We start from the raw sequence: 12804 nt of genomic DNA, 5'->3' as shown, positions 1-12804 counted from the left end.
ACCACAACCATGGCACTTTAATGTCCTTTACAGCATTGACCCGACGTGTAATAGATCTATATATAATGAAAGATTGTACTTATGTCAATGCAGCAGAAACAAATATTGTTTTACGCTTTTTCTTTTTTATAGTTGGCCAGAAAACCACAGAACCTTAAGCAGAAAGTGACATGAATGAGAACATCTGCCCGGCTTGTACCGGATCCGGGGGTGTTACGTACAAGGCGAAGGTCCCAGAATAAGGATTTGCTTCATTTTGGTGCAGAGTTTCTAGTAGTTTCTGGTTACTACTGTTACAGGCAGATGCCGTCTGCATAATACAGCCAGCACCGCCTCAACCCCCTCCATGCATGTGGACCCCGGCACAAACACTCAGGTACATCCTTTTATGCTAAGACATTAATAATTCTACAATTATCACACACAACTTATATACAGAAACCTCCCAACCGTCCCAGATCCAATGGGACTGTCCGGCTGTCGCTGGAGGTCGGGGCTATGTCCTGACGAGCTGTGTTCTGTCAGGACAGTCAGTGTAGAACAAGAACGTCTCATGCCGAGCTGCTGTGATCGCTCCTGGAGAGGGGCAGCATCCGCTCCGCACGCCTCGTACACTCCCGGCTCCGATCCGCACGCCTCGTACATGCCCGGCTCCGCTCCGTACGCCTCGTACACGCCCAGCTCCGCTCCGCACGCCTCGTACACGCCCGGCTCCGCTCCGTACACCTCGTACACGCCCAGCTCCGCTCCGCACGCCTCGTACACGCCCGGCTCCGCTCTGTACTCCTCGTACACACGCGGCTCCGCTCCGTACACCTCGTACACGCCCAGCTCCGCTCGCCTCGTACACGCCCGGCTCCGCTCCGCACGCCTCGTACACACGTGGCTCCGCTCCGTACTCCTCGTACACACGCGGCTCCGCTCCGTACGCCTCGTACACACGTGGCTCCGCTTCTTACGCCTCGTACACACGGCTCCGCTCCGTACGCCTCGTACACACGCGGCTCCGCTCCGTACGCCTCGTACACGCGCGGCTCCGCTCCGTACGCCTCGTACACGCGCGGCTCCGCTCCGTACGCCTCGTACACGCGCGGCTCCGCTCCGTACGCCTCGTACACGCGCGGCTCCGCTCCGTACGCCTCGTACACGCGCGGCTCCGCTCCGTACGCCTCGTACACGCGCGGCTCCGCTCCGTACGCCTCGTACACGCGCGGCTCCGCTCCGTACGCCTCGTACACGCGCGGATCCGCTCCGTACGCCTCGTACACGCGCGGATCCGCTCCGTACACCTCGTACACGCGCGGCTCCGCTCCGTACACCTCGTACACGCGCGGCTCTGCTCCGTACACCTCGTACACACGCGGCTCTGCTCCGTACACCTCGTACACACGCGGCTCTGCTCCGTACACCTCGTACACACGCGGCTCCGCTCCGTACACCTCGTACACACGCGGCTCCGCTCCGTACACCTCGTACACACGCGGCTCTGCTCCGTACACCTCGTACACACACGGCTCCGCTCCGTACACTTCGTACACGCGGCTCTGCTACATCCACACTGTAAACCCCTCCTGACCCCACACATAAACTTCAGCTCATCCAGCACCATGACAACCAGCACAGAAGAGTCCTGCATCCACTGAGGCCCCTGATCATGTGACCCCTGACTCCTCCCCTCCTGTGACCTCATCACAGCTCCTGTGCGCACAGAGCAGCCATATATGTGGTGGCGGCTCTGCAGGTGGAGGTATGTGGAGACCCCATTACTGGGCGCAGGGGGCATTAACCCCTTCAGCACGGAGACTCTTTTGGGGTCTTGTGTTGCCCCTTTATAAGAATCATAAGGTTTTTGTTCTGTTTCCTGTAATAGATACATACGACCCAACTATGGAGACAGGAAGGGAGGAAACGTATTGTTCTCATAGTACAGGACCCCTTTACTGCCCCACAGTGTAATGCCCCCATTATGCCCCTTATGCAGTATGTATGATGCCCCCCACAGTGTAATGCCCCCATTATGCCCCTTATGCAGTATGATGTCCCCCACAGTGTAATGCCCCCATTATGCCCCTTATGCAGGATGTATGATGCCCCCACACAGTGTAATGCCCCCATTATGCCCCTTATGCAGTATGATGTCCCCCACAGTGTAATCCCCCCATTATGCCCCTTATGCAGTATGTATGATGCACCACACAGTGTAATGCCCCCATTATGCCCCTTATGCAGTATGTATGATGCCCCCCACAGTGTAATGCCCCCATTATGCCCCTTATGCAGGATGTATGATGCCCCCACACAGTGTAATGCCCCCATTATGCCCCTTATGCAGTATGATGCCCCCCACAGTGTAATGCCCCCATTATGCCCCTTATGCAGTATGTATGATGCACCACACAGTGTAATGCCCCCATTATGCCCCTTATGCAGTATGTATGATGCCCCCACACAGTGTAATGCCTCCATTATGCCCCTTATGCTGGATGTATGATGCCCCCATTATGCCCCTTATGCAGTATGATGCCCCCACAGTGTAATGCCCCCATTATGCCCCTTATGCAGTATGTGTGATGCCCCACACAGTGTAATGCCCCCATTATGTCCCTTATGCAGGATGTATGATGCCCCCACACAGTGTAATGCCCCCATTATGCCCCGTATGTAGGATTTATGATGCCCCCACAGTGTAATGCCCCCATTATGCCCCTTATGCAGTATGTATGATGCCCCACACAGTGTAATGCCCCCATTATGTCCCTTATGCAGGATGTATGATGCCCCCACACAGTGTAATGCTGCCATTATGCCCCTTATGCAGGATGTATGATGCCCTCATTATGCCCCTTATGCAGGATTTATGATGCCCCCCCAGTGTAATGCCCCCATTATGCCCCTTATGCAGCATGTGTGATGCCCCACACAGTGTAATGCCCCCATTATGCCCCTTATACAGTATGTATGATGCCCCAACACAGTGTAATGCCCCCATTGGGTTCATGGATAACTGGGCCGACTTCTCAGTTGGCTACAGGTTCTACGCTAGGGACGGGCTGCACCTCAATGGGGAAGGTGCAGCTGTGCTGGGGGAGACAATGGCTAGATGGTTGGAGGAGTGTTTAAATTAGGGATTGGGGGGGGGATTCATTTTATTGGTGGGGAAGATAGTGCAGATAGTGACCTGGGCACAAATAAAGAATTTGGGGGTGGGGTTAGGACAGTCAGTATAGTAAGAAGGAATAGAGGTACAGAGAGATACATAAAATGCATGTACACTAATGCCAGAAGCCTCACCAACAAAATGGAGGAATTAGAATTAATTTTGTTGGAAAATAATTATGACATGATGGGGATATCTGAGACATGGCTGGACGAGAGCCATGACTGGGCAGTTAATTTACAGGGCTATAGTCTGTTCAGAAATGACCATACAAACAAGCGAGGGGGGGGGAGGTGTTTGTATGTTAAATCATCCTTAAAACCCTTCTTGCGGGAGGATATATGTGAATCTAATGGAAATGTAGAGTCCCTGTGGGTGGAGATAAGGGGAAGGGGAAAAATTAATAAATTGCTGATAGGGGTTTGTTATAAGTCTCCAAAATTAATGGAAGCAGCGGAGAATATCCTCATAAAGCAAATAGATGAAGCAGCGACTTAAGGAGAAGTCATTTTTATGGGGGACTTCAACTACCCTGAAATACATTGGGGGACAGAAACCTGTAGTTCAAGCAAAGATAATATGTTTTTGACAACCATGAGAGATAATTACTTTTCACAACTGGTTCAGGACCCAACTAGAAGGAGGGCACTGCTAGACCTAATATTAACCAACAGGCCAGACCGCATATCAAATATACGAGTTGGGGGTCACTTGGGTAATAGTGATCACAAAATAATAAGTTTTCATGTATCCTTTAATAAGATAAATCCTCTTTTAAGTGGCAGGGAGGTTATATGGGGAAACATGTACTTTGGGGCTGGGGTCCCTGATCTCTTAGAACCCCAGCAACGCTCCTGCACTGGGGAAAAGCAGGGTCTGGAGGCCACTTTAATATGATCATTTTATGGATATGACGCCAAAGAAACTAATGAAGTGCTTTGCAAAGTGCCATAATTTTCACAATTCTGAAAAAAAATTGTAAGTTTAGTTCCACTATAAGTGATGTTAATTCTCTTATGAGAGCTAATCTGAGACAATTTATCAATGCGCTGTGTGAATTGTCACATTAAGCTTTGCTACATCTATACATAGTGAAGTTCAGGATCAAAATGCTGCAGGTCCCATCTCTTCTACAGAACAATCCCATGGAAATAAAGCTGATAATTTTATCAGATGGGATCATTAGAACTTACCTGGTTGGATCCTTTGTTTCTGGTGGTTTCTTTCCCATGTCGTCATTAAGGCCCTTTACAATAAGCTCCAAAAACTCATCGGACTTTCTGAATCTTTCAAGCGTTTTCTCCATCACAGAAAGGACAGAAAGGAGGCGCTTATCCTGGCAGAAGAGAATCAGAGATATATTGTTCTACATCTTCCAGATGTTTGGATTTATCTACAGACTAATGATTAATCTCGCATGAAGAATGATAATATTATAACAGATCACAATTTTTGGGTAAAATTATTCAATTTTAAAAAAATATATATAGCAATTATATTATTCTGACAAGACCAATTTTTTGTTTTTTCCTCCCCTTTTTCCCAAAAAATATAACTTTGTTTTTTTCATTAACAGACTGAGGGCTTGTGTTTTGTGGGACTAGTTGTTGTCTGGAATGACAACATTCAATTTACCACATAAAGTATTGAAAAATGGGGAAAAAAATCAAAGTAAGGTTATTATTTTTGTTTGGGTTTTTTTTATGAACATTTAAAAAAATGTGGTTTGTGAGACCATTTTCATCTTGCGAAGACCTAATTTTATAAAATGATCCCATTGATGGAGTTGTCGGCTTTCTCTTGTGGAGAGATCAGTAGTTACAAGTTTCTGATTGCATTTTTGGGAGGGTAGTAGAGTGACCCAAAAAACACAACCATGGCACTTTAATGTCCTTTACAGCATTGACCCGACGTGTAATAGATTTATATATAATGAAAGATTGTACTTATGTCAATGCAGCAGAAACAAATATTGTTTTACGCTTTTTCTTTTTTATAGTTGGCCAGAAAACCACAGAACCTTAAGCAGAAAGTGACATGAATGAGAACATCTGCCCGGCTTGTACCGGATCCGGGGGTGTTACGTACAAGGCGAAGGTCCCAGAATAAGGATTTGCTTCATTTTGGTGCAGAGTTTCTAGTAGTTTCTGGTTACTACTGTTACAGGCAGATGCCGTCTGCATAATACAGCCAGCACCGCCTCAACCCCCTCCATGCATGTGGACCCCGGCACAAACACTCAGGTACATCCTTTTATGCTAAGACATTAATAATTCTACAATTATCACACACAACTTATATACAGAAACCTCCCAACCGTCCCAGATCCAATGGGACTGTCCGGCTGTCGCTGGAGGTCGGGGCTATGTCCTGACGAGCTGTGTTCTGTCAGGACAGTCAGTGTAGTACAAGAATGTCTCATGCCGAGCATGCTGCTGTGATCGCTCCTGGAGAGGGGCAGCATCCGCTCCGCACGCCTCGTACACTCCCGGCTCCGATCCGCACGCCTCGTACATGCCCGGCTCCGCTCCGCACGCCTCATACACGCCCGGCTCCGCTCCGTACACCTCGTACACGCCCAGCTCCGCACGCCTCGTACACGCCCGGCTCCGCTCTGTACTCCTCGTACACACGCGGCTCCGCTCCGTACACCTCGTACACGCCCAGCTCCGCTCCGCACGCCTCGTACACGCCCAGCTCCGCTCCGCACGCCTCGTACACACGCGGCTCCGCTCCGTACTCCTCGTACACACGTGGCTCCGCTCCGTACTCCTCGTACACACGTGGCTCCGCTTCTTACGCCTCGTACACGCGCAGCTCCGCTCCGTACGCCTCGTACACTCGCGGCTGCGCTCCGTACGCCTCGTACACGCGCGGCTCCGCTCCGTACGCCTCGTACACGCGCGGCTCCGCTTCGTACACCTCGTACACGCGCGGATCCGCTTCGTACACCTCGTACACGCGCGGATCCGCTCCGTACACCTCGTACACGCGCTGATCCACTCCATACACATGCGGCTCCACTCCGTACGCCTCGTACACACACGGCTCCGCTCCTTATGCCTCGTACACACACTTCTCCGCTCCTTACGCCTCGTACACGCCCGGCTCCGCTCCGTACGCCTCGTACACGCCCGGCTCCGCTCCGTACGCCTCGTACACGCCCGGCTCCGCTCCGTACGCCTCGTACACGCGCGGCTCCGCTCCGTACGCCTCGTACACGCGCGGCTCCGCTCCGTACGCCTCGTACACGCGCGGCTCCGCTCCGTACACCTCGTACACACGCGGCTCCGCTCCGTACACCTCGTACACACGCGGCTCCGCTCCGTACACCTCGCACACACGCGACTCCGCTCCGTACCCCTTGTACACGCACGACTCCGCTCCGTACACCTCGTACACGCGCGGCTCCGCTCCGTACACCTCGTACACACGTGGCTCCGCTCCGTACACACGTGGCTCCGCTCCGTACACACGTGGCTCCGCTCCGTACACACGTGGCTCCGCTCCGTACACCTCGCACACACGCGACTCCGCTCCGTACACCTCGCACACACGCGACTCCGCTCCGTACCCCTTGTACACGCACGACTCCGCTCCGTACACCTCGTACACGCGCGGCTCCGCTCCGTACGCCTCGTAAACGCGCAGCTCCGCACACCTCGTAAACGTGCGGCTCCGCTCCGTATACCTCGTACACACGCGGCTCCGCTCCGTACGCCTCGTAAACGCGCAGCTCCGCACACCTCGTAAACGCGCGGCTCCGCTCCGTATATCTCGTACACACGCGGCTCCGCTCCGTACGCCTCGTACACGCACGGCACCGCTCCTTACGCCTCGTACACGCGCGGCTCCGCTCCGTACGCCTCGTACACGCCCGGCTCCGCTCCGTACGCCTCGTACACGCGCGGCTCCGCTCCGTACGCCTCGTACACGCGCGGCTCCGCACGCCTCGTACACACGCGGCTCCTTCGTACACGCGTGGATCCGCTTCGTACACCTCGTACACGCGCGGATCCGCTTCGTACACCTCGTACACGCGCGGATCCGCTTCGTACACCTCGTACACGCGCGGATCCGCTTCGTACACCTCGTACACGCGCGGATCCGCTTCGTACACCTCGTACACGCGCGGCTCCGCTCCGTACACCTCGTACACGCGCGGATCCACTCTATACACACACGGCTCCGCTCCTTACGCCTCGTACACACACGGCTCCGCTCCTTACGCCTCGTACACGCCCGGCTCCGCTCCGTACGCCTCGTACACACGCGGCTCCGCTCCATACGCCTCGTACACGCGCGGCTCCGCTCCGTACGCCTCGTACACGCGCGGCTCCGTACGCCTCGTACACGCGCGGCTCCGTACGCCTCGTACACGCGCGGCTCCGTACGCCTCGTACACGCGCGGCTCCGTACGCCTCGTACACGCGCGGCTCCGTACGCCTCGTACACGCGCGGCTCCGTACGCCTCGTACACGCGCGGCTCCGTACGCCTCGTACACGCGCGGCTCCGTACGCCTCGTACACGCGCGGCTCCGCTCCGTACGCCTCGTACACCCGCGGCTCCGCTCCGTACGCCTCGTACACCCGCGGCTCCGCTCCGTACGCCTCGTACACCCGCGGCTCCGCTCCGTACGCCTCGTACACCCGCGGCTCCGCTCCGTACGCCTCGTACACGCGCGGCTCCGCTCCGTACGCCTCGTACACGCTCGGCTCCGCTCCGTACGCCTCGTACACGCGCGGCTCCGCTCCGTACGCCTCGTACACGCGCGGCTCCGCTCCGTAAGCCTCGTACACGCGCGGCTCCGCTCCGTACGCCTCGTACACGCGCGGCTCCGCTCCGCTCGCCTCGTACAAGCGCGGCTCCGCTCCGCTCGCCTCGTACACGCGCGGCTCCGCTCCGCACGCCTCGTACACGCGCGGCTCCGCTCCGTACGCCTCGTACACGCGCGGCTCCGCTCCGTACGCCTCGTACACGCGCGGCTCCGCTCCGTACGCCTCGTACACGCGCGGCTCCGCTCCGTACGCCTCGTACACGCGCGGCTCCGCTCCGTACGCCTCGTACACGCGCGGCTCCGCTCCGTACGCCTCGTACACGCGCGGCTCCGCTCCGTACGCCTCGTACACGCGCGGCTCCGCTCCGTACGCCTCGTACACGCGCGGCTCCGCTCCGTACGCCTCGTACACGCGCGGCTCCGCTCCGTACGCCTCGTACACGCGCGGCTCCGCTCCGTACGCCTCGTACACGCGCGGCTCCGCTCCGTACGCCTCGTACACGCGCGGCTCCGCTCCGTGCGCCTCGTACACGCGCGGCTCCGCTCCGTGCGCCTCGTACACACGCGGCTCCGCTCCGTGCGCCTCGTACACACGCGGCTCCGCTCCGTACGCCTCGTACACACGCGGCTCCGCTCCGTACGCCTCGTACACACGCGGCTCCGCTCCGTACGCCTCGTACACACGCGGCTCCGCTCCGTACACCTCGTACACACGCGGCTCCGCTCCGTACACCTCGTACACACGCGGCTCCGCTCCGTACACCTCGTACACACGCGGCTCCGCTCCGTACACCTCGTACACACGCGGCTCCGCTCCGTACACCTCGTACACACGCGGCTCCGCTCCGTACACCTCGTACACACGCGGCTCCGCTCCGTACACCTCGTACACACGCGGCTCCGCTCCGTACACCTCGTACACACGCGGCTCCGCTCCGTACACCTCGTACACACGCGGCTCCGCTCCGTACACCTCGTACACACGCGGCTCCGCTCCGTATACCTCGTACACGCGAGGATCCGCTCCGTACAGGCGCGGATCCGCTCCGTACACACGCGGCTCCGCTCCGTACGCCTCGTACACACACGGCTCCGCTCCTTACGCCTCCTACACGCCCGGCTCCGCTCCGTACGCCTCGTACACACGCGGCTCCGCTCCGTACGCCTCGTACACACGCGGCTCCGCTCCGTACACCTCGTACACACGCGGCTCCGCTCCGTACACCTCGTACACACGCGGCTCCGCTCCGTACACCTCGTACACACGCGGCTCCGCTCCGTACACCTCGTACACACGCGGCTCCGCTCCGTACGCCTCGTACACACGCGGCTCCGCTCCGTACGCCTCGTACACACGCGGCTCCGCTCCGTACGCCTCGTACACGCGCGGCTCCGCTCCGTACGCCTCGTACACGCGCGGCTCCGCTCCGTACGCCTCGTACACGCGCGGCTCCGCTCCGCTCGCCTCGTACACGCGCGGCTCCGCTCCGTTCGCCTCGTACACGCGCGGCTCCGCTCCGTACGCCTCGTACAAGCGCGGCTCCGCTCCGTACGCCTCGTACACGCGCGGCTCCGCTCCGTACGCCTCGTACACGCGCGGCTCCGCTCCGTACGCCTCGTACACGCACGGCTCCGCTCCGTACGCCTCGTACACGCGCGGCTCCGCTCCGTACGCCTCGTACACGTGCGGCTCCGCTCCGTACATCTCGTACACACGCGGCTCCGCTCCGTACGCCTCGTAAACGCGCAGCTCCGCACACCTCGTAAACGCGCGGCTCCGCTCCGTATACCTCGTACACACGCGGCTCCGCTCCGTACGCCTCGTAAACGCGCAGCTCCGCACACCTCGTAAACGCGCGGCTCCGCTCCGTATATCTCGTACACACGCGGCTCCGCTCCGTACGCCTCGTACACGCGCGGCACCGCTCCTTACGCCTCGTACACGCGCGGCTCCGCTCCGTACGCCTCGTACACGCCCGGCTCCGCTCCGTACGCCTCGTACACGCGCGGCTCCGCTCCGTACGCCTCGTACACGCGCGGCTCCGCACGCCTCGTACACACGCGGCTCCTTCGTACACGCGTGGATCCGCTTCGTACACCTCGTACACGCGCGGATCCGCTTCGTACACCTCGTACACGCGCGGATCCGCTTCGTACACCTCGTACACGCGCGGATCCGCTTTGTACACCTCGTACACGCGCGGCTCCGCTCCGTACACCTCGTACACGCGCGGATCCACTCTATACACATGCGGCTCCACTCCGTACGCCTCGTACACACACGGCTCCGCTCCTTACGCCTCGTACACACACGGCTCCGCTCCTTACGCCTCGTACACGCCCGGCTCCGCTCCGTACGCCTCGTACACACGCGGCTCCGCTCCGTACGCCTCGTACACACGCGGCTCCGCTCCGTACGCCTCGTACACGCGCGGCTCCGCTCCGTACGCCTCGTACACGCGCGGCTCCGTACGCCTCGTACACGCGCGGCTCCGTACGCCTCGTACACGCGCGGCTCCGTACGCCTCGTACACGCGCGGCTCCGTACGCCTCGTACACGCGCGGCTCCGTACGCCTCGTACACGCGCGGCTCCGTACGCCTCGTACACGCGCGGCTCCGTACGCCTCGTACACGCGCGGCTCCGTACGCCTCGTACACGCGCGGCTCCGTACGCCTCGTACACGCGCGGCTCCGCTCCGTACGCCTCGTACACCCGCGGCTCCGCTCCGTACGCCTCGTACACCCGCGGCTCCGCTCCGTACGCCTCGTACACCCGCGGCTCCGCTCCGTACGCCTCGTACACCCGCGGCTCCGCTCCGTACGCCTCGTACACCCGCGGCTCCGCTCCGTAAGCCTCGTACACGCGCGGCTCCGCTCCGTACGCCTCGTACACGCGCGGCTCCGCTCCGCTCGCCTCGTACAAGCGCGGCTCCGCTCCGCTCGCCTCGTACAAGCGCGGCTCCGCTCCGCTCGCCTCGTACAAGCGCGGCTCCGCTCCGCTCGCCTCGTACAAGCGCGGCTCCGCTCCGCTCGCCTCGTACAAGCGCGGCTCCGCTCCGCTCGCCTCGTACACGCGCGGCTCCGCTCCGCTCGCCTCGTACACGCGCGGCTCCGCTCCGCACGCCTCGTACAAGCGCGGCTCCGCTCCGCACGCCTCGTACACGCGCGGCTCCGCTCCGCACGCCTCGTACACGCGCGGCTCCGCTCCGTACGCCTCGTACACGCGCGGCTCCGCTCCGTACGCCTCGTACACGCGCGGCTCCGCTCCGTACGCCTCGTACACGCGCGGCTCCGCTCCGTACGCCTCGTACACGCGCGGCTCCGCACGCCTCGTACACGCGCGGCTCCGCTCCGTACGCCTCGTACACGCGCGGCTCCGCTCCGTACGCCTCGTACACGCGCGGCTCCGCTCCGTACGCCTCGTACACGCGCGGCTCCGCTCCGCACGCCTCGTACAAGCGCGGCTCCGCTCCGCTCGCCTCGTACAAGCGCGGCTCCGATCCGCTCGCCTCGTACAAGCGCGGCTCCGCTCCGCTCGCCTCGTACAAGCGCGGCTCCGCTCCGCTCGCCTCGTACAAGCGCGGCTCCGATCCGCTCGCCTCGTACAAGCGCGGCTCCGCTCCGCTCGCCTCGTACACGCGCGGCTCCGCTCCGCTCGCCTCGTACACGCGCGGTTCCGCTCCGCTCGCCTCGTACACGCGCGGCTCCGCTCCGCACGCCTCGTACAAGCGCGGCTCCGCTCCGCACGCCTCGTACACGCGCGGCTCCGCTCCGTACGCCTCGTACACGCGCGGCTCCGCTCCGTACGCCTCGTACACGCGCGGCTCCGCTCCGTACGCCTCGTACACGCGCGGCTCCGCTCCGTACGCCTCGTACACGCGCGGCTCCGCTCCGTACGCCTCGTACACGCGCGGCTCCGCTCCGTACGCCTCGTACACGCGCGGCTCCGCTCCGTACGCCTCGTACACGCGCGGCTCCGCTCCGTACGCCTCGTACACGCGCGGCTCCGCTCCGTACGCCTCGTACACGCGCGGCTCCGCTCCGTACGCCTCGTACACTTGCGGCTCCGCTCCGTACGCCTCGTACACTTGCGGCTCCGCTCCGTACGCCTCGTACACGCGCGGCTCCGCTCCGTACGCCTCGTACACGCGCGGCTCCGCTCCGTACGCCTCGTACACGCGCGGCTCCGCTCCGTACGCCTCGTACACGCGCGGCTCCGCTCCGTACGCCTCGTACACGCGCGGCTCCGCTCCGTACGCCTCGTACACGCGCGGCTCCGCTCCGTACATCTCGTACGGAGCGGCTCCGCTCCGTATACCTCGTACACGCGAGTATCCGCTCCGTACAGGCGCGGATCCGCTCCGTACACACGCGGCTCCGCTCCGTACGCCTCGTACACACACGGCTCCGCTCCTTACGCCTCCTACACGCCCGGCTCCGCTCCGTACGCCTCGTACACACGCGGCTCCGCTCCGTACGCCTCGTACACACGCGGCTCCGCTCCGTACGCCTCGTACACACGCGGCTCCGCTCCGTGCGCCTCGTACACACGCGGCTCCGCTCCGTACGCCTCGTACACACGCGGCTCCGCTCCGTACGCCTCGTACACACGCGGCTCCGCTCCGTACACCTCGTACACACGCGGCTCCGCTCCGTACACCTCGTACACACGCGGCTCCGCTCCGTACACCTCGTACACACGCGGCTCCGCTCCGTACACCTCGTACACACGCGGCTCCGCTCCGTACACCTCGTACACACGCGGCTCCGCTCCGTACACCTCGTACACACGCGGCTCCGCTCCGTACACCTCGTACACACGCGGCTCCGCTCCGTACACCTCGTACACACGCGGCTCCGCTCCGTAC

General features: G+C 60.5%; 1 protein-coding gene across 3 annotated transcripts in view; it reads left to right on the top strand.

The window, feature by feature from the left end:
- Window positions 1-268: 268 nt before the first annotated feature.
- The window catches only part of LOC141178621 (uncharacterized), a 56877-nt gene continuing 44341 nt past the window's right edge, over window positions 269-12804 (top strand). For all 3 annotated transcript variants that reach the window (XM_073660507.1, XM_073660506.1, XM_073660505.1), the window contains exons 1-2: window positions 269-376; window positions 5157-5400. In XM_073660507.1, the coding sequence (XP_073516608.1) occupies window positions 5371-5400 (30 nt within the window). In that variant the 5' untranslated portion in view covers window positions 269-376; window positions 5157-5370. The remainder of the gene's footprint in view (window positions 377-5156; window positions 5401-12804) is intronic.

This window comes from Phyllobates terribilis, unplaced genomic scaffold (genome assembly GCF_046119375.1).
Source record: "Phyllobates terribilis strain yellow unplaced genomic scaffold, ASM4611937v1 Scaffold_29__1_contigs__length_15306474, whole genome shotgun sequence".
In the NCBI taxonomy this organism is placed as follows: Eukaryota; Metazoa; Chordata; class Amphibia; order Anura; family Dendrobatidae; genus Phyllobates; species Phyllobates terribilis.
Note: the sequence above shows the minus strand (reverse complement) of the source record. Positions and strands in the feature narration are given on the sequence as shown.